At 42.8% G+C, this 23,297-nt stretch overlaps 1 protein-coding gene across 4 annotated transcripts in view; it reads right to left on the bottom strand.

The window, feature by feature from the left end:
* The window catches only part of SHANK3 (SH3 and multiple ankyrin repeat domains 3), a 924,054-nt gene that overhangs the window by 251,258 nt on the left and 649,499 nt on the right, over positions 1–23,297 (bottom strand). For all 4 annotated transcript variants that reach the window (XM_033958997.1, XM_033958999.1, XM_033958998.1 and 1 more), the window contains 2 exons: positions 17,872–17,947; positions 5,305–5,387 (listed from right to left, as the gene is read on the bottom strand). In XM_033958997.1, coding sequence (XP_033814888.1) covers positions 5,305–5,387; positions 17,872–17,947 — 159 coding nt within the window. The remainder of the gene's footprint in view (positions 1–5,304; positions 5,388–17,871; positions 17,948–23,297) is intronic.

The raw sequence follows: 23,297 nt of genomic DNA, 5'->3' as shown, positions 1-23,297 counted from the left end.
GAATAAAATAGGAGAAAGGGGAGAACCATGTTGTACTCCCTGAACGGTTCCAATCTTTTGAAAATTCTTTCTGCCAATATACCAGTACTAATCTACACTTCAAGAAACCATTAAACCACGTTCATACATTACCAGAGATTCCAACATCTTCTAATTTATTTAACAAACAATCACGAGAGACTAAATCAAACACAGCGGATAAATACAGCTGCATAATAAATATCTGTAATCCCTTATCTAACCAAAACTCCAGTTACGTATAATCTGTGTGCTGTGTGAATTATTGCTCTCACTCTTGATGCCAGTGAATAATTCAGATGAACTTCTTTAAAATCCGTTCATTAGATTGCAAGCGTTTTTGCCACTCTAGAGCCCTGATGAAGTGATTTATTTAATTGTGAAACGTTGGCCATCGCTGGCAGAATACAGCAGGGATTGAGTCCCACTTTAAGTTTCAGGTTGCACAAAGACGGAAAGTGAGCAGATACAGAGACACGGAGCAATCAGCAGTACTCAGTGGAGCATCATACCTCTAAGATAAGCTAAGCCTGCTTTTCATTGTATAGTAGATATTTAATTTTGCTGAGAAATTGCTCAAAAACTGAACTTTAAAATGTGTGCTATTTAAAGGGTTTTTTTTTTTTTAGCTGATGATAGAAGCATGGGAGAGAGCCAATGAAAATGCTTATTCATTCAATTTTCTATACTGTTCTCCCAGAAGAGTTCAAAACAGTTTACATGAGTTTATTCAGGTACTCAAGCAAATTGATTCTGGAAGAGATCAAACCGGCTATGTCACTTGAAGTCCAAATGATGAACTTGCGACTTTCTTATTTTGGTCACACCATCAGAAGAGATAGATCACTGGAGAAGGACATCATATTGGGAAGATCAAAGGAACTAGGCAAAGAGGGCGACCTGCAATTAGATAGCTGGACACGTTGAAAACAACTATGGGGATGACACAGGAGGACCTTTCCAGGCTAGCACAAAACCGATTTCTTTTTAGATCCTTTGATACTGTTGATCACCGCCTACTCCTTGATACGCTGTAATTGTTGGGATTTCAGGGTTCTGCCCTCTTCTGGTTTTCTTCCTATTTCTCCCATTGCCCCTTTAGTGTATGCAATGATGGTTCCTCCTCCACAGCCTTCCCGCTATTAATTGGTGTACCTCAAGACTGTCCTGGAACCACTCCTTTTCTCAATCTACACTTAAACACTTGGACTGCTAATCTCCTCCCACAGCTTCCAGTATCACCTCTATGCTGACTCCTAGATCTACCTCTCTGCACTAAATATCTCTACTGAAACCCAGGCCAGAGTTTCATCCTGCCTGCCTGACATTGCCACCTGGATGTCTCACCGCCATCTAAAATTGAATATGGCTAAAATTGAGTTGCTCATCTTCCCACCTAAACCCACCTCTCTGCTTCCCTCGCTCTTCATCTCTGTGGACAACACTCTCATCCTTCCTCTTTTGTTTGTTCGTAAAACAGGGGTCATCTTTGACTCCTCTCTCTCCTTCACCACCCAGACACAACATATCACTAAAACCTGCCACTTCTTCCTCTATAATGTTCCCAAAATCCGACCCTTCCTCTCTGAGCACACTACCAAAACACTTATTCATGCCCTCATCACCTCGCGCTTAAACTACTGCAACTCCCTACTCTCAGGCCTTCTGCTTAGCCATTTCGCTCCCCTCAAATCCATCCAGAATTCGGCTAAGTTAAATTGTAAGCATTTCCTAGCAGGGCCCATCTATAAATGCCAAAAGGTACAGTGCTGCATATGCCTTTCAGTGCTACATAAGTGATAAGTAGTAGTAGTAGATCCGCAATTCATCAAGTTGCTAGGACTCAAGCACTAGTTGATGGCACATAACAACAACAATTCAATTTCTTTGTATGTTTCCTGAGGGATATGATCGAAACATTCAAGTACTGAAGGGAATAGACTTAGTAGATAAGGACAGGTTGTTCATCCTCTCCAAGGTAGGGAGAACGAGAAGGCACTCTCTAAAGTTGAAAGGGGATAGATTACGTACGAACATAAGGAAGTTCTTCTTCACCCAGAGAGTGGTAGAAAACTGAAACGCTCTTTCGGAGTCTGTCATAGTGGAAAACACCCTCCAGGGATTCAAATAGGGGAAAACACCCTCCAGGGATTCAAGACAAAGTTAGACAAGTTCCTGCTGAACCGGAACGTACGCAGGTAGGGCTGGTCTCAGTTAGGGCGCTGGTCTTTGACCAGAGGGCCGCCGCGTGAGCGGACTGCTGGGCACAATGGACCACTGGTCTGATCCAACATGGTGACAAAATTCATCACCGTTCCCGTCCCCGCGGATAACCATCTTCATGTCATTCTTTAAGGAGAGAGGGAAGAATCAGAGTATGAATGGCCACAACCACTGACCCGCAAGCTTTGCTCTGAAGAATGCCGGTGTAGAAGGACTGAGGCTGAAACAGACACTACAGAATGACAGTCTCTGGTATCCAGAGCAGATATTGTGATGTCATAATGCCTCATTCCACCAGTGCCTAAGAGCCAATCACATCAGTGATGTCACAATGGCTTCATTATCCTTGGCTCACATAAGAATCAGAGTATGAATGGCCACAACCACTGACCCTCAAGCTTTGCTTTGAAGAATGCTGGTGTAGAAGGATTGAGGTTGAAATAGACACTAGAAAATGACATGGGATTATTTCCCGCAGTTATCCGTGGGGACAGGAACAGTGATGAATTTTGTCACCGTGCCATTCTCTAGTACAAGCACAATGCACTCATAGGCCCACAATCTATAAATGATGCCTAAAGTTAGGAGCCTAGATCGGCACACCTAGCCGATCTAGGTGACTAACTTAATTATTTAAAAAGCTTAATCAGCACCAATAATTGACAATTAACAACTTGAAATTGATATTAATTGCACTTAATTGGATGGTAGGCACCAAGGTGCTTAACAGAAAGTAGGTAAGGCTAAAGGCAAATCATGGACTTGTTTTACATGTAGGCACCTGTTTTAGACTTAGGCACTGGTATTTAGGTCATAGTAACATAGTAACATAGTAGATGACGGCAGATAAAGACCCGAATGGTCCATCCAGTCTGCCCAACCTGATTCAATTTAAATTTTTTTTTTTTTTTTTTCTTCTTAGCTATTTCTTGGCAAGAATCCAAAGCTTTACCCAGTACTGTGCTTGGGTTCCAACTGCCAAAATCTCTGTTAAGACTTACTCCAGCCCATCTACACCCTCCCAGCCATTGAAGCCCTCCCCTGCCCATCCTCCACCAAACGGCCATACACAGACACAGACCGTGCAAGTCAAAAAAAAACCTGGCATAAATATGGTATGCCTAAGGTTGTTAATGCTTAAGACCACTTTAGGCAATGCTAGACATGATTCTATAAAATGCATCTAACTTTTAGAGAATCATTCCTAAGATTCATCATACACAATGTCTGTATACAGTATGTCTGTGTTATAATGTGTTTTAATATGTCTAGGATTCATACATGCATGCATTAATTTACCTCTCTCTGACTTACTATTTATGGTTTTGATCTAACACAGTATATAGCTTCTCCAAAAGGTTCACAAAACATGGGACATTTGGCTTTAATATATTTAAAAGCCACACGTTTTTACAGATTTTACTCATTTTTGTCATCCCCATTCCCTGTATTCTGTGTACATATGTTTACATACGTATTCATTTTATAACAATGCACATTATGCCTATTTCAGCTTAATAAGTTATTTTGATCAAGCATAATTGGTCCGCCCTTGGTAAAAATATGGTCGGCCATTTTTAGTTGTTTTAGGCAATTTCTCCATAAGGAGGATGTAAGACATCCCATTTCCACACATATCCATTCCTCTTACATTAGAACATTTTTGGATCAGATATTCTCCCAAATTGTTTCTTTTCCCAAAATCAACACATGACATCACTAATCAACACTATTTATTTTGCTCTTCATTGGTGCTTTCTCCCTTAGCTACTGCGTTGCAGTTATTCAATTTTTCACTCGTCCAAGGAGCTTTTATTGGATTTTAGTTTCTATTGGAATTTTAATTTTAATTGGTGTATTCATGCCACTGAATATTTAAATTATGTGACTTTTGACCTAGACCCCTGAGGAAGATTCTTTTGTGCCGAAACACAGACTGTGTTGGGTCCATTGTCACCAACTGGGTCAAATTTGCTCTCAAAGTGAATGTAATTGCCTTGAACTTGATTATATAATAAACAACAGCTCAAGAACGTTGTATTCCATAGCCTTTGGTTTTTAATAGTCACAGAATTGTAATTTTAAAAGTCATATTTTCCTTAGCTGATTTGCTTCCAGCTAGAAAACTTGAATTTTGGGTTCTGCTGTAGTTCTTGCATTGTTATCACTGAATAAATTATACCGTAGTCTGAAGATGTTTCAGTTTCCAAGTGTCCTGAGCTGCACTACATTTGAACTTGCTTCCAGTTTACCAGTACAGCGGAGTTCTCACATAAACATATGATCCAGAACGTGCTTAGAATAGCTGCTCTTAGAAGTGGGAAAAGAGAAATGTCATGGAATTCTTTTCATTTTACCATGGACAAAAGATGTTGTACCTGTAACAATCCTAGCACATCCCCGACTTCACCTGAGAAATACATAGGCAGACTAGAATATGAAGTACAGAGGATGCTTTCAGCAGTCATGACTGAAATGAGCAGACATATTAGTATGTTAGAAGGGCAAATTCACTAAGCCAGTATTCCATTTAGGAGCGTGGAGTATAAGAAGAAATAATATGTGCAGAATATGCATGTGGATGTATTGAAAAACAGATTATGATTAAAAAAAAACAGTGTGTGAGAGGACTGAACGTGCACAGAATATGTGTGGAAAATACAGAGCAGGAGGAAGAGAGAGAAAGAGGAAAAGGATATATTTTAGGTGGATGCTGAGAAGCATGATGTTACAAGAGTGAATCTTCACAGGATGGGAGCACTAGAGCAGTTGTGTAGGTTTTAGAAATAAAAAGAGAGCACTCAAGTTGACAGGAGCAAGTATACACAGAGACGGAGAAAGAGAGACAGTGGTTTTGTATGCATCTACATAAATATTAACCTCTTCTGTACATCTGATGATAGGTCCTAGGCCCGAGCTCCAATGATGTCCCACTAATAGCGCCAAGTTTAGAGTTCCAAAGATCAGTATGTCTAGCAATGCTGTAGAAATTAGTATTGGTAGGAATCTATTGAGTGAGAAGCTGCAAATGGAAAGTTTTAAGTGATAAAACATGGCCCTTACCTTTAGCCCCTCGCAGTACAAAACCGAATCCCTCATGCTCCCTCTTCTGCAGCACAGCTGTCTTCTCTTCTATGATATAGTCACTGGGCAGGAAAGAGCAGAAGAGAATGCCAGGGTTAGCTTTCAGTACCATGCTGTGAGGCTCTGCTGGTGACGGCGACTCCTCACTTCAACCAACATCTCATCTGGCACATAGGTGCCCTTCTCTCCTCTCGCTTTCTGTCTGCTTCACACAGGCTGCATTGCCAAAGGCGAGGGCTCCTTCTTCACTAGTTGGTGGCCTAACGTTCTCTAGGAAGTGTGTGTGTGGGGGGTCAATGCTGAGCCAGTAGGGTCACCCTGAATTCCCTGCTTCCAGGTCCCAAGAGAGACCTGATCACATCAGGGGTAATAGACTTTCTCTTTGAAGAATGCCCTCAGTATGAACATGAGAAGCACTCTAGACATGCAGCAGAATGCAGGCAATGAGAAGCTGCTGGCATGCTGTTGCTTTGTAGGAGAGCTGAGAATCATAGGTGACTAGGTTGGTAAGCGTTGGCCTGCTGCAGAAAATGGTCAGTTTAGGTCCCAGTGCTCTAATCTTCTGTTAAATCTTTCCCCTGTTTCTAAGTAATGCTGTCCAGTTAGCAAAGAGTGAGCCACATGCATTTCATTGTCCTGCTTTGAAAAGAGCTACCCCATCTGCCCCATCCCCCTGGCAGTGATGGGCGACAATCAGAATGAAAGCATCCGCCGCACGTGTGCATAAAGACAAAAATCCATCCAGACGAAAGCCAGGCAGTAGCAGCCTTCAGCATGAAAATGTCTCCACATTTTACAAGAGCAGTACGGAAGGGGGAGGGAGAGACACATACGGAAAGAGATTCTCTGTGCAAACGAGAGCTGAAATGCAGCCCTGTAAATCCCTCCCAGCAGAGCTGCATGTCTGACATCAGAGCAGAATTAATCAGAGAAATCAGTCTGGTTTAGCACCAGGACAGACTACACACTGCATCAGGAAAGAAAAGGAAGCATATACTCCGAACCTTAAACAAAAGGGAACCCTGGACATACAGACTATAAAGAGACAAAAAAAAGGATTCACTTAGAAATACATACAGACATACAGAACAGATTCTGAACCTCAGAAAAGACAGACAGACACACACACACAAATATGGAGACACAAAACGATCCAGGCATACAGAAACACATGCTACAGCAGTGGTCTCAAACTCACAACCTTTGCAGGGCCACATTTTGGATTTATAGGTACTTGGAATGCCTCTGAAAAAATACTTAATGTCTTATTAAAGAAATGACAATTTTGCATGAGGTAAAACTCTTTATGGTTTATAAATCTTTTCTTTTGGCTAAGTCTTAATAATAATATTGTCATTTATAGCTAAAGAGGCATATGATCAAGAAACAGTTTTATTTTACTTTTGTGATTATGATAAACATACTGATGGCCTCAAAATGGTACCTGGCGGGCTGCGAGTTTGAGACTACTGCTATAGGCTAAGGCTCTTTACACCTGCATTGTGATGTCATAGAACTTTATGGTTATGGAAACATAGTAAAATGATGGCAGATAAAGGCCAAATGGCCTATCCACAGCATCCACTACTCCTCTCCCTATTGGCTAAGGCTCTTAACATTTGCATCTCCTCTTCCTATAGGCCAGTGGTCTCAAACTCAAACCCTTTGCAGGGCCACATTTTGGATTTGTAGGTACTTGGAGGGCCTCAGAAAAAAATAGTTAATGTCTTATTAAAGAAATGACAATTTTGCATGAGGTAAAACTCTTTATGGTTTATAAATCTTTCCTTTTGGCTAAGTCTTAATAATAATATTGTCATTTATAGCTAAAGAGACATATGATCAAGAAACTGTTTAATTTACTTTTGTGATTATCATAAACATACCGAGGGCCTCAAACTAGTGCCTGGCGGGCCGCATGTGGCCCCCGGGCCGCGAGTTTGAGACCACTGTGCTACAGCATAAGTAGATGCATATATATGTACAGATCAAGGGGGTGTCAGATACTCAGAGGTACCCTTAGTCTGCTGGACATTCATGAACATGCACGCATTCCGACAAGCACCAAGGAATATGGAATAAGGATGTTTACACATATGGAAATATTCTGTAATATATTTTAAAATAAATGCGCGCACCCCCCTCCCCCAACTGGGTCTTATGCCAACCATAGAGCTAGTGTAAGTGTTAGTGCCTATATGCAGGAGCCCCAGCTACATGTATGACCCATTTCAAATACCTGCTATGTAACTTAAGCAGGTATTTGCAGAACAGTGCTTAGTTGGAGTTTTGGTATTTACATACATTGTGTATACACATATATGGATATATGCCATATTTCTAAACATGTACTACTATTAATTATTTCTATAAAGCTACCAGATGTACACAGCGCTGTACAGAGTCACAAAGAAGACAGTTCCTGATTGAAAGAGCTTACCATCTAAATAAGACAGACAAACAGTTTGTGAGGGGTATGTAAGGTTTACTCAGGGTTACCGGATGTCCAGGAAAACCTGAACATAACCTCTTTTTAGAGGACTGTCTGGGTGCCTAGGGCAACATCCAAAACCTAGCAGCTCCAGACACACTGACTGCCTTTGGTCCTGCGGGCCTTTCAAGCAGCGGCGGTGGCAGGGATAGCGGAAACATTACCGAGGCAGCTGTCGGCTTCAGACACGCGTGGTGGCTGTCAGCGCCTGCAGGCCACGGCAGTTGTTGGCGCCTGCAGGCCTTGACGGCTGTCGGTGCCTGCAGGCCATGGCGGCTTGAGGTGGCTGTGGTGGAGGGCAGATGCGAATGGAGGTAAGGGGTGCTCTGGACAGGGGAAGAGGTGCTGATGGACAGGGGGGGGACAGAAAAAGGAAGGGAGGCCTACTGCTGGACAGGGGGAGTAGGAAAGAGGTGCTGCTGGACAGGGGATGAGGTGCTGATGGACAGGGGGGGAGTAAAAGGAAGGGAGGCCTACTGCTGGACAGGGGGAGCAGGAAAGAGGTGCTGCTGGACAGGGGAGAGGCAAAATAAAGGGAGAAGGGCTGCTGCTGGATAAGGGGAGCATTGAAGGGGTGGTGGTGGACACAGGGGAGGTAAAAGGAAGGGAGAATGGGCAGGGGGAGCAGGCAAGAGGTGGTGGTAGACAGCTGAGGAAAAAGAAAGACAGAAAGAAAGAAAGAAAGACAGAAATACAGAAAGCGGCTAAGGAGAGAGAGAGAAAGAAATAAAGACAGACACACACACATATATTCTAGCACCCGTTAATGTAACGGGCTATATGACTAGTGGAATATAATTTGGATGGAATCGTCTGCAGTGCGTGACAGTTGATGGAGGAAAAAACATGTCTGGGTTTGGTTGGACAAATCACAAAAGCTTGTGAGAATGCAGGAAAATCAAAACCAATGTTTCTTCACTGTGTTATCCACCAACAATCACTTTGTGGAAAATACATTGATATGAGCTGTAATTAGTTTATAAAATTTTCTGCTTTCAATAAAACTCATTTGTCTAGAGTTATTTATCTTTTCTTTTTTTTTTTTTACTACGGCCTGCTGAAAAGTGCTGAAGTACCCAATGTGACTCTCGTGGCAAAAAGTTTGGAGACCCCCTGGTTTAGAGGAAACGCAAAGGCATCAAAAAGGGGAAGTAGGCTTTTTTGGTGCTGATCATCTCTGTTTATACTATAATGTCATGAATATAAAGAGGATCATCTCATATCTGGGCTGTCCACAAACTCATAGTTAATATGATATTATGACATACAAGAGGGCAAAAGACAAAGCAGAATGTCATAACATGAAGCAGGAAATAGTATAGTCCCTCTTATTCCACACCCAGAAGTAACTTAAGGGACTCATAAAATGGACAACAATTAGAGGCAATAAAATACATGGTTTTTATCACTAACTGTGTAAAGATGTACTTTTTCTTGTTGGAGAAGGGAGAACATAAGAATAGCCTTACTAGGTCAGACCAATGGTCCATCAAACCCAGTAGCCTGTTCTTACGGTGGTCAATCCAGGTCACTAGTACTTGGCGAAAACCCAAGGAGTAGCAACATTCCATTCTGCCAATCTAGGGCAAGCAGTGGCTTCCCCCATCTCCTTCTCAATAACACATTATGGACATTTCCTCCAGGAAATTGTCCAAACCTTTCTTAAAACCAGCTACGCTATTACATTACATTACATTAGTGATTTCTATTCTGCCAGCTATCCGCTCTTACCACAACCTCTGGCAAATCATTCCAGAGCTTAACTATTCTCTGAGTGAAAAAATATTTCCTCCTATTGGTTTTAAAAGTATTTCCCTGTAACTTCATCGAGTGTTCCCTAATCTTTGTAATTTTTGACGGAGTAAAAAAATCAATCCACTTGTACCCGTTCTACTCTACTCAGGATTTTGTAGACTTCAATCATATCTCCCCTCAGCTGTCTCTTCTCCAAGCTAAAGAATCCTAACCTTTTTAGTCATTCCTCATATGAGAGTTATTTGTAGTTAAGAGGCTCTTTTACTAAAGCTTAGCTCATATATATGCATATTCTATTTTACATCCTATGGGCCATGTGGCATTTAGCACACACTAATGGATTCACTAGAGGCAGATTTTGCCAGACAAATCTGATCAATTTCTTTGACTAGGTGACCAGAGATTTGGAAAGAGGGACAGCACTAGATGTGGTGTATTTAGATTTTTGCAAAGTCTTTGACACTGTTCCACACAGGCATCTAATAAATAATCTGAGTGCCCTCAGTATGGCCCCCAAAGTGATGTCAGAAACTGGTTAAGTGGGTCAGAAACTGGTTAACTGGGTCAGAAACTGGTTAAGTGGAAGGTGACAAGAAGATAGTGATCAATGGAGATTGCTCTGAGAAAAGGGATGTTACCAGATTCGGTTCTTAGGCCTGTTCCTTTTAACATTTTTCTAAGAAATATTGCTGAAGTGTTGTCTGGTAAGATTTGCCTCTTTGTGGATGATACCAAAACCTGCAATAGAGTACCGTATATTCACGCATATAACGCGCGCGTTATACGCGTTTTTACCTACCGCGCATACCCCTCGCGCGTTATACGCGTGAGCGCGGTATACAAAAGTTTTTCTACATAGTTCCCACCCTGCCCGACGCCCGATTCACCCCCCCCAGCAGGACCGCTCGCACCCCCACCCCGAACGACCGCTCGCACGCGCTCCCACCCGCACCCGCATCCACGATCGGAGCAAGAGGGAGCCCAAGCCCTCTTGCCCGGCCGACTCCCCAACTCCCCGACAATATCGGGCCAGGAGGGAGCCCAAACCCTCCTGGCCATGGCGACCCCCTACCCCCACCCCGCACTACATTACGGGCAGGAGGGATCCCAGGCCCTCCTGCCCTCGACGCAAACCCCCCTCCCTCCAACGACCGCCCCCCCCAAGAACCTCCGACCGCCCCCCCAGCCAACCCGCGACCCCCCTGGCCGACCCCCACGACACCCCCACCCCCCTTCCCCGTACCTTTGGTAGTTGGCCGGACAGACGGGAGCCAAACCTGCCTGTCCGGCAGGCAGCCAACGACGGAATGAGGCCGAATTGGCCCATCCGTCCCAAAGCTCCGCCTACTGGTGGGGCCTAAGGCGCGTGGGCCAATCAGAATAGGCCCTGGAGCCTTAGGTCCCACCTGGGGGCGCGGCCTGAGGCACATGGTCGGGTTGGGCCCATGTGCCTCAGGCCACGCCCCCAGGTGGGACCTAAGGCTCCAGGGCCTATTCTGATTGGCCCACGCGCCTTAGGCCCCACCAGTAGGCGGAGCTTTGGGACGGATGGGCCAATCCGGCCTCATTCCGTCGTTGGCTGCCTGCCGGACAGGCGGGTTTGGCTCCCGTCTGTCCGGCCAACTACCAAAGGTACGGGGAAGGGGGGTGGGGGTGTCGTGGGGGTCGGCCAGGGGGGTCGCGGGTCGGCTGGGGGGGCGGTCGGAGGTTCTTGGGGGGGGCGGTCGTTGGAGGGAGGGGGGTTTGCGTCGAGGGCAGGAGGGCCTGGGATCCCTCCTGCCGGTAATGTAGTGCGGGGTGGGGGTAGGGGGTCGCCGTGGCCAGGAGGGTTTGGGCTCCCTTCTGGCCCGATATTGTCGGGGAGTCGGCGGTCCTTCGGGGTGGGGGTGCGAGTGGTCCTGCCGGGGGGGGGGGATGTATCGGACGTTGGGGGGGGGCATCAGGCTTTCAGGATGGGGACAGGCAGACCTTCAAGGGGGGACAGACCTTCAAGGGGGACAGGCAGACCTTCAAGGGGGGACAGGACTTCAAGGGGGACAGGCAGACCGAAGGGAGTGAAAAAGCTATAAAATAAACCCACTAGCGTGTCAATGTGTTGAGAGGAAGAGGTGGTCTGGGAAATTCTGCTGAGAAAACTCCGGTGGAGTCGGGGAGGGCGAAAGGAGAGTTGGGGTGGCCAGAGGAGAGTCGGGGCGGGCGAAAGGACAGTCGGCAGTCGGGCTGCATGCGCGTTATACCCGTGAGCGCGGTATACAAAAGTTTTTATACATAAAATCGTGGTTTCTGCGCGCTATACCCGTGTGCGCGTTATACACGGGTGCGCGTTATCTGCGTGAAAATACAGTAGATACCCCTGATGGTGTGGATAACATGAGGAAGGAACTAGTGAAGCTTGAGGAATGGTTCAGAATTTGGCAGCTATGATTTAATGCTAAGAACTGCAAAAACCTGAGGGAATGGTACAGTTTAGGGCAGGGATGTCCAACTTGCGGCCCGAGGGCCACATGCGGCCCTGTGAAGTATTTTGTGCGGCCCCGGTTAAGGGCGATGCAGTATTTTCCTCTGCTGCCCCTGGGTGTTTACCATCTTGCTGGCTCCCTCCTCTATCTTGTTGCAGCATTTGCGCGTTTGTGCGGCCCCAGAAACATTTTTTTCAGCCAATGCGGCCCAGGGAAGCCAAAAGGTTGGACACCCCTGGTTTAGGGGGTAAAGAACTTTTATGCACTAAAAAGGAGTATGACTTCAGTGTGATAGTATGTGATGATCTTAAGGTTGCCAAACAGTTTGAAAAGGTGACAATGAAAGCTAGAAGGATGCTTAGGTTCATAGACGGAGAAATGGTCAGTAGGAAAAAGGAGGTATCGATGCTCTTGTATAAGACTCTGGTGAGACTTCACTTAGAATGTTGTGTAAAATTCCGGAGACTGCATCTTCAAAAAGATAAACAAGATAGAGTCACTCCAGAGGAAAATTGCTAAAATGGTTGGTGGTCTTCATCACTTGTAAGGTGTATAGGGACAGACTTAAAGATCTCATTATGTATACTTTGGAGGAAAGGAGGGAGAGGGGAGATAGCAAAGTTGCATACCTGTAACCGGGGTTCTCCATAGACAGCAGGGGAATGTAGCCACACTTGCTGGTGAAGTCCTCTGACTGAGCCTGTGTTCCGGTGCTCTCCCGGATTCAGTAGTTTGTTTTTTTTCTACTGAGCATGTGCGAGTTACCTTGCCTCTTGAGCTTCACCCCTCCGCTGTCAGTTATGTCACTAGCTTAAGTAACTATTTGATATAAGGCGATGGAGGGTGGGCAAGTGTGGCTGCATTCCCTTGCTGTCTATGGAGAACCCCTGTTATAGGTTAGCAACTTTGCTTTCTCCGGAGACAAGCAGGGGAAATGCAGGCACACTTGCTGGTGAGTCTCTAGCTTTAAACTGAGATGGGAGGAAGAAAACTTAAAGCACAAATACATTTCGGAGAACTGACTGTCCAAACTGAGTATCTTGCGCTGAACTTTGGTCCAAACAATAGTGCTTAGCGAAAGTATGACCAGAGGACCAAGTTGCTGCTTTGCAGATATCTGGAATTGGGACTGATCTCAAGTTTGCAATTGAGTAAGTTATGGTCCATACTTAATGTGCTCCAATCTGTCCAGCTCTAGTATAGCAAAAAGAGGTGCAATGAGCGATCTACGAGGATACAGTTTGATTAGATACTGAGTTTCCTTGAGTAGCTGAATTGAAGGAGACAAAAAGTTGATTTGTGGTATGGATAGGTGCAGTTTTTTCCAGGTAAAACATAAGTGCTCTCCTGCAGTCCAGTGTGTGAAGATTTTGTTCCGCTGAAGAAGGTTGCGGAGGAGGAAAAAACTCTGGTAATATTATAGATTGATTGATATGGAAATCTGTAACTACTTTTGAAATAAATTTTGGATGAGTGCGTAGAAGTACTTTACTAGAGAAATTGAAGGTACGGAGAATAGAAGACTAATGCTTGCAATTCTCTAACTCTTCTTGCTGACGTAAGAGCTACGAGAAATGCCGTTTTACATGTAAAGAAAGGTAGTGTAGCAGATCCCAAAGGTTTAAAAGAATCTCTCATCGACTGGTCCAAAACAACATTGAGGTCTCATGCTGACAGTGGAGTGCAAAGTGGAGGATGGAGGTTGTTAAGACTTCATAGAAATCAAGAAACTAAAGGATTTTGTGAAATTGGTTTTCCATTTAGAAAGGAATGGTACACAGATATGGCTGAAAGATGAAAATGTACAGAATTAGTTTTAAGTCCCAAATCTGATAAGTGCAGCAAGTAAGTTAAAATATGATCAATCAGGCAGCTAAATGGATCCTGAACTCGTGAATGTGCTCATATGGAAAAATGTTTCCATTTTAAGTGGTAAGAGTTCATTGTAGATGGTCATCTTGCTGCAAGGAGAACCTTTTTTACTGATGAAGAGACTGGGATCTGAGCAAGGATTGTCCATTCAGTTTCCATGCCGTGAGGCTGAGACTGTGAAGACTGGGATGTAACAAGTGACCGTTCTGCTGGGATAGAAGAGATGGATGATCCCCTAATGGGAGTGGGGGAGCTTCGAGAAGGTCCAGAAGTATCGGATACCAGATTTGTCTGGGCCAATGGGGTGCAATGAGAATCATCTGGGCACTGTCTCTGATGATCTTTTGAAGAACCTAGGAGATTAACAGAATTGGTGGGAAACCGTAGAGCAGATTTGAGCTTACATGGAACTGAAAATGCATCTCTTGCTACTGCATGAGGAGCAGGTGGTAGCGAACAATACTGGGTACATCAAGCATTGGATGCAGAAGCGAACAGATCTATTGTGGGAATGCCCCATTGCTGAAAAATGTTTTGTACCACTTCTGGATTTAAAGTCCACTCATGAGGGAATCTGCTATGATGTTCATCTTCCCTGGAATGTATACCGCTTGCATATCAGTATAAAGAGAAAGAGCAAACGTCCATAGATGGTAGGCTTCTCTACATAAGAGTAAGGACTCTGAGCCCTCTTGCTTGTTCAGATGGAACATTATTACCTCATTTTCTGTTTGAAGCAACAGTTTTGTGTTGCGAATCCAAGGATTGAATGCTCGAAACACATAGTAAATTGCTCGAAGTTCCAGAAGATTTATGTGACAATGGAGCTCTCTGACCACTGACCTTGAGGTGATTGAGATGCACTCCCCAACCTTTGTTTGAGGCATCTGTGGTAATGGTGAGTAGAGGTGATGGATATTGGAAGGGACATCCTTGTTGAGGTACGGAGAGTGGATCCACCAAGAAAGAGAAGCTTTTACCTTGGGTGGCAGAGGAATCAAGGTTGTCAGTGACTGAGTGCTCTGAGTCCAGTTGAGCTTGAGATAGCACTACAGGTGATGCATATGCAGCCCAGCATGTGGAACTAGAGCAAGGGATGCAGCCATGTGACCTAAGAGGTGCAAAACTCAGCATGCTGGAATATCAGAAGTCTGTCCCATTTGGTTTGCTAGTGTGATGATTGCCTGATGATGCTCCTCTGGTAGATAGGCCCTTGCAGATACCATGTTGAGTTGTGCCCTAATAAACGTGAGACAATGGTTGGAGTTTTGATTTGTCGAAATTGATTATGAAACCCAGCATCTGTAGAGAATGCACTGTGACTTGAATTGTAGGAAGCAACTGCTCCCTGGTGTGTGATGCCCCTGTACAGGTCGTTGTTGAGACCCCACTTGGAGTATTCTGTTCAGTTTTGGAGACTGTATTGGTGAAGGATATAAAAAGACGTGAAGCAGTCCAGAGGAAGGTGACAAAAATGGTAAGAGGTTTGAACCAAAATAAGTATGAAAAGAGACTGGAAGACCTAAATATGCATACTTTAGAGGAGTGGAGGGACAGGGGAGATATGATACAGACCTTTAAATACTTGAAAGGCATTAATATAGAATCAAATCTTTTCCAGAGAAGAAAAAATGGTAAAATTAGAGGGCATAATTTGAGGTTACAGGGAGGAAGACTTAGGAGCAATGTTAGGAGATTCTTCTTCACGGAGAGGGTGGTAGATGCCTGGAATACCCTCCTGAGGGAAGTGGTGGAGAGGAAAACGGTGATGGAATTCAAAAAAGCGTGGGATAAAAACAGAGGATCTCTAATTAAAAAAATGAAGGATGTAAAGTAAAGAACTAAGGATGGTTTTGGACAGACCTGCATGGTCTATGTTCCATATATGGTGATTCGGTGTGGGTTGGGCATCAATGTGAACTCCACTAATATGGAACAGGAGGATGTTACTGGCCAGACTTTACGGTAGATATCCTGCAAACAACGGGATGGTTGGATAGCCTGGAGTGAGCTTGGACGGCAACTTCAGCATTTGGAACCTAGGACAATACTAGACTTTACAGTCTACGGCCCAGAAATATCACAGAAGAGACAAGTTCATCTAATCATGTATTTTTTAATGAGTATAACTTATGGGCAGACTGGATGGACAATTCAGGTCTTTATCTGCCTTCACTTTTCTCTGTATCTACCGGTATGTTTACCTTAGCATGCGCTAAACTTTAGTAAAAGGATCTCTAAGTTTGCAATCAATTTGCATAGGGTAAGATACAAAATTCTATATTTTATATCCTAAAGTATCTTTACAAGGGAAAAGGGTAGTTGAAATAATATCAGGATCCTATAGCTGCACAGAATTACAATGTCAAACTGTTTGTACCAATTTCTGATACTGTTGCTTTATTAATAAACAAAAGCATCTGCCTCTTATCTTAGCTATTGTGATATCGGTATTTCAGAATGCTAAACTTCATGTATCCATCACAAACATAAAGAGGCAGGTGCTATAGATACCAAAGAGAGACATAAAAAATAGCATTGAGTATATACAAGAGTCCAAAGTGAATATTTAACAGATTTATTGATCACAATACATCCAGACACCCAAGGACTTAACACGTCCTCCCAGGGAGAAAAGGCCACGATGCCTGAAAAATAAATACAAATAAACAAAGAGGCAGCTCCCTGAGGTTGTGGGTTCAAATCCCATGCTTCTCCTTGTGACCCTAGGCAAGTCACTTAATCCTCCACTGCTCCTGGTACATTAGATAGATTGTGAGCCCACCGGGACAGACAGGGAAAATGCTTGAAGTACCTGTATGTAAACCTCTTTGAGTGTGGTTGTATAACTACAAAAAGGTGGCATACAAGTTCTAATCCTAATAGACACCAAAGGGAGACAAAAATAAGGTACCAAGTATACACAAGAGTTCAAATTGAAGAACCAGTAGACTTACTGATCACCAAACACCCAAAAACCCAAGGACTTTTCTTGTAGAATGTACTTAGTTTCAATGGCCATTAATTAGAAGACAGACTACAAAGTAAGTCCTTGGGTGTTTGGAGTTTCATGGTCAATAAATCTACTGGATCTTGCTTTTGGACTCTTGTGTATACAGACCAAAATAAATGTATAATTTAAGGGTACGCCAAGGGCTTCAAATCAACCCTCTTGATGTTTCACACCTGGCTTCCCAAAATAGTGAAACAAATGTAAGAATACATAAAGGAAGTATTTTTTAAAAAACAACTGAAAAAGTAGCAGTTATTGTTTTCTTGAGAAATGTTGGCAACATTATTATAGGAGTAGAGGTATAACCTAATGGTTAGTGCAATTGGTTGAGAACCTGGAGTACTGGGTTCACTTTCCACAATGGTTTCTTGTGATCTGGGCAAGTCACTTAACCCTCCATTTTCTCAGGTACAAAAAAATTTGGTTGTACCACAGAAAGGTAGTGTATCAAATCCTTGACCTTTATCACTTTGTTTGACTCCTGGATGAATAATTAGGAAACACTATTGATTCGAGATAGCAAAGTACAATTAAATGCAGAACTGCCAAGTTACCTAGTTTATGGAGGAAGATATTAGGCTAATCCTGGATTTCTGATAGGTTTATGCTGGTGAATTATGGGACCTGAAGCACTGATTTCAATGAGTCCAATTATGGCATACAAATAACATTCTGCATCAGGATGCAAATTCAAAACCAAGACGGAATAAAAAGTTTCCATCTTGGATCTGGGTAACTTAGCAGTTCTGTTGGTGTAGTCATGTCAAGAATGTCAAGAATGGAGCAATTACAGAAAAGTATACTCCATATATATCATCATCACTGCTACTAATCCCAACCTAGGGTTGCAATCATTGCTATTAAGCTCATCATTAACATTATTATTCAACTACTCATTCCAGCTTGTGCTATATGTTAACTCTCCTAAATTCTCTTTGAACAACAAAATGTTGTACCTGTAAGATGTAAAGTTGTCATAGGAACCCACAGTATAATGTCGGAAGAGGCGTTTTGTTCGATCTTCTCTTGTCTCTGAAAGAGGAAAGCAAAGAGATTAATTGGGAAATGCTCTTACCAGGTACAACAGTTCTTTGCTAAATGTGGCTAATGTAGATTCATAATCACAAAAGTGTGCTATGCGTTAACATGCAAACGTGCACGTTATTTACAAAAAGCTCATTACTGAATAAGTGAAAGTCTTTGGTTGTCAAAAATGTACCCAATGACATTTTCTATATACTGTAACACTAAACAATTTTGCCTCAAACCATGTATCTTAGTGCCTTTTTCAGGGCAGAGGCATAGTAAGGGGGGTGAGGGGGGTCTTCCTAAGGGGGCGGCACCCCTCTTCCTCTCCGTTCCCCTCTGCTCTTCTCCTTACCGCGCACGAGCCCCTTGTCTTCTCCTGTACCTTGCTATCTTGCTATTTACCTTATGTTTGTATTTTATCTCGATGTATTTATTAGAATTGCATGTACCTCTTTCCTATTGTTAGCCGCTTAGAACCTTCCCGGTATGGCGGCATATAAATAAATAATAATAATTATTATTATTATATCATTGAAACCTGTAAGTTTCAGTCCTTATTTCAACCCCAAACTAACTCTGCTGCCTCCTTCATTCATTATTATCCTCTCATTTCATGCACGGCCATCATCAACCTCGCCACCATTTAGAAAGATTTAATTATCTCCCTGAAATACACTGCCATCCCATCAGCAAGCCTTATGTATTTCTATCACTCAAATTCTGCACTCCTTATTCTATTATTCTACTCTTGCTCATGTCGGATCTCTAAGAGGGAATGGGACATTAGAGTGCGATCTCTCAAAGGGTAGCTAGGATGGTAGGTGGGTCAATAGAGTGGGCAGACTTGATGGGCCTTGGCCCTTTTCTGCCGTCACTTTTCTATGTTTCTAATGTGCTTTTTTGATGACTTCCTCTCTTGCATATCATTGTTTATCATTTACAACTGGTTAGGCTAAAAGTAGACCACAAGTCAATTGAGTTCATTCTTCTTCTGCCCATGTAAATATTAACAACACTATACACACTTGTTATCACTCTCTTATGCAATATTATGTGTAGCCTCATTTGCAATTTCCCTTCTCTCATAGGATGCATGACTTTTCAGAAACAAGAAATATTAATTCCATCTAGTTTTAACTTGTGGAAAGTCACTAAGGAGCTCATTTTCAAAAAAGATAGCTGTCCAAAAGATAGCACAAACCAGTACTTGGTCATCTAACTAATCAAAACGTCCAAATGGGCATTCTCAAAACAAATTTTCTAGACCTCTTTCTGGTTATTTTGTCTCCAGTGTATCTAAAGCTTAAGGGGACATGTTAAAAGTGAGTTTTGGGCAGGCTTAGAACAAGGATGCTCAGCAGGGATAATCACAACTTTAAAAAAATATCCAAGGCTTTTTTTTAGACATTTGGAGCTAGACCTGTTTTAAAAGTATCTAAGTACCCAAAAGGTGCCCATATTGACCAGATGACGACTGAAAGGATTAAGACATGACCCCCCCCCCCCTCCTCCCTGTACTCCTCCAGTGGTCACCAACTCCCTTCTCAGCACCCAAAAATGTGAAAAAACAGTACATTCTAGCCTGTATTACAAGGTGTGCTGAAATGTTTTTAGCCCAAGCAACCAACTTCCTAACTTCTGAATATTATTTTGCCACTGTAGCTGCAAAGAGTGTTATCTTATTTCATTTAGTGCTAATTTGCAGAAACAAAATTCTGTGTTTTGACATTGTTTCAGATCATTGAATCATATCCATGTCATTCTCTTCTTGGTTGGGCTGTGAACGTTTTAGCATTCCTTCAGATTGTAACAGACATTTGAGCCCAGAGGGGCACTATAAGGGTTACTGCAGTGAATTTCACATTAAAAGTCCCAGATACAGATGTCACTTTAACTTGCTTCTATTGTATGGTGAGCCCTCTAAAACCTACTGAACCTACATTAAGTTGACACTTGCAGGCATAAGGGCAATTGTTGTGGTGTACAGGTGGGTACACTAAGTTTGGGGTGGGTTTTGGAGAGCTCACCATACAACAGAAGCAAGTTAAAGTGACATCTGTACCTTGTACTTTTATTATGATATTCTCTGCAGTAATCCTTAGAGTGCCCTTCTGATATGCTCATGAATGCTCAGCTGTCTGTGAATAGTTTGCTAAGAATGTTGGTTGATTGAACATCCCAAAAACTTGCTTTTGTGCATTTTTCTTGTGGACATCTTTATATTTGAGAACAGCCAAAAAAGATGGATATACTAAGTATCAAAACATCTACATAGCTCATTAAAAAAAAAATCAAAAAAGAAGACATCTCGCTGTTTTAAGAATCAGCATTTTCTCTACTAGATTTCTGGATGTTTTTCCGAAGACGTCCAAACTCAGATTTAGACATCCTATCGAAAATGCTCCTCCACATATTGTCATAGGGGTCCTGAGGTCATCTATTACCAGGAATAAGCAATAAAAATGTGCAACAGGATTCTGAATGTACACTATAGCAACATCCTCCTATATATTATCTGGTCCAGATTCTATAAATGGTGTCCCGATTGTAGGCAGCCAGCGGGTGCCAGGTAGGAGGGACTGGGCATCCCTCCTATGCACGATGTTCAGGGGGTTCCGTCAGGAGGGATTGGGCATCCTTCCTGCCAGTAGTCTTTGCAGGGGGTGGGGATGGGTTGCTGCTAAACTTATTGCGGCAGGGAGATTCCTTGCCACGATAAGCTCAGCAGCAACCCGATTCTCTAACCAGCGTCTGTAACATGGACGTCGGTTAAAGAATTGGGTTCTTTTAGGTGGACTTAGGCGTGATTCTGCATAGGATGCCTCTGTGCGATTCTCAAAAGCCATTTAGGCGACTTCTCAGACCATGCATCCTATACAGAATCCGGGCCTCTTTGTCCGGTGTTTACAATAAAACCAGATTATTATGTTGTTATTATTATCCTAAATGATCAAGAATACAGAATAAGCACCAAGATTATTATATGTGTAATCATGGAAAATACTGCTTGAGGAGTCAGAGAAGTTACGGGAGCCTGGACAAGCTCATTTTTTGCAGATAAGATGTGGAATAAACATCAGTAGCTCAATTCTCCTTGTATCAGCTCTTGAGTGCCATATCTCTTGAGAGTCAAGAGAAGACTCCCTACTTTCAGAATTAAGCACTGTATGTCTGCTCAGAATAGTTACTGTCATTCTATTTGCTGCTTTTTAACCTCCTGGCCCTCTATTTCATATCCAAACAGCAAAGATAATTTGAACATCTTAAGGAAGCAGATGTTCCACTTAGAAAGAGCCTGCGTAAAGGTTCTGAAATAAGGAGGGTCATAGAAATCACAATGTATTTATTTCTTGGGATTTATTAACTGGCTTTATGAAGAGATTCATCCAAACCAATACACATCAAGTTGATAGGGATGCCAGCTAGCTCCAAACTCAGAGAGACACCGAGTCAGTTATTTTGTGAGCCTTCTTCACAAATAATTCTGGAATATCTTTGTTTAGGAAAACACAAATGGTTGAAAAAGCCAGGACTGGTCAAATAAGTCAGTGAAGACTTGGATCTAGCTAGCCGGTATTTCTGAAGTTAATTCATTAACCCTTCCATAACAGGACATAGTTCAACAAATCTCAATATTCACACTACCAAATAAAGAAGGAAATAAAACTGCGCTCCTGCGAGAGGTGGTGGAGAGGAAAACGGTGATGGAGTTCAAAAAAGCGTGGGATGAACACAGAGGATCTAGAATCAGAAAATAATATTAAATATTGAACTAAGGCCAGTACTGGGCAGACTTGCACAATCTATGTCAGTATATGGCCGTTTGGGGAAGAATGGGCTGGGGAGGGCTTCAATGGCTGGGAAGGTGTAGAGGGACTGGAGTGAGCTTTGATTGAGACTTCAATAGTTGGAATCTAAACACAGTACCAGGCAGAGCTTTGGATTCTTGCCCAGAAATAGCTAAGGAGAAGAAGAAGAAAACAAAAAAACCCAACGACAAATTTTTAGATTGAATCAGATTGGGCAGACTAGATGGACCATTCGGGTCTTTATCTGCCGTCATCTACTATGTTACTATATTTTCCTTCCTCTGGTACATGCTGTTTCATCTCTAGCTCTTTCTTGGCACATCCTTCTCCCTCACTTATCTCTCCTATTTCTTATCCCTGCACACTTGTTTTTTCGTCTTGGAATGCACAGCTCTTTCTCCTGCTATGTGTTCTTCTTCCTCAGATATGACCTTCATATCTAGGTACTTTTTAAAAAATCCTTCTACCATCATAAGTCTCTTATTGTCTTCTTGCCTTCCCTCTCTTTCCTCCTGCTTCTCACTTTACCTAGCATTTCTCCCTCATTCTCTTAACATGGATCTTTCCTGTAGCATGCAATGTCTTCTCTCAGCATTTACCTTCCTCATATATTTTATTTCTTTTTTTTCATTTTGTTACCCATTTGCTTAACAAGGTATCTGGAACATGGTACAAAATAACAGCAGAAATATAATACATGTACTGTTAATATTGGTTTGTTCATTTTTCTGCATAACAGCACCAAGCTGTAAATGAAGGTGTGATAGTTTCAGTGGTGGACCTTGGGTGGGGTGGTTATTTTTTTAAAAAACTGCTAAAATGCTATTAGTTTTGCCTTTGAAATACACGAGCTGAGTTGATGGTTGGAGTAGAGTTGATCTGCTATGTGATTAATGCAGTAGGCTATAGAAATAAAAGATTTATGTTTGTACAATATTATTGCTGTTATGTTTTTATATTTTATGTGCAATGATTATGTGGAAATTTTAATTATTGTGTGATGAATGTCGTGCTGTTTTTGTAAATTGATTCTGTGTGTTATGTCATGCGCCACTTTGTGAAAAGCGGATTATATAAACAAACAAACTGGCACTTTTCCCAGCCATCCCAAGGTAATGGGGCTACTGGATCTTCTGGTTCCCAGTCTGTTGCATTGACTCAGGGCTAGTTCTACCTATGGACCCAGTCAGGCCCTGGTGATAAAGGGCACCAGAATCCCAGTCCGGTCTACCTTCAGACTTCTAGAAAGATAGATGCGGACTGGTATTTTGGCACTCTTTATCATCAGCGCAATGAGCCAGTGCTTCACCTGGTTTGGCAGGAGATAAAGCCTTGAGACAAAGGGAGAGATATCGGATCATAGGAGGTGGGGGAGGAAGGAGATGCCATATTGCAATGGTGGTGGGAGGCAACAATGCAAAAGTTGTCTCAGGTTGCCACAGTCCCTTGAGCTGGCCTTGCATTGACCATTAGGCTACTTCTCCATCTCAAACCATTAATATAATTGAATAAAATAAACACTTCACATAGACCACAGACACTCT

Source organism: Geotrypetes seraphini, chromosome 9, assembly GCF_902459505.1.
Source record: "Geotrypetes seraphini chromosome 9, aGeoSer1.1, whole genome shotgun sequence".
NCBI lineage: Eukaryota > Metazoa > Chordata > Amphibia > Gymnophiona > Dermophiidae > Geotrypetes > Geotrypetes seraphini.
The sequence above is the reverse complement of the archived record's forward strand: the minus strand, read 5'-3'. Positions and strand labels throughout refer to the sequence as shown.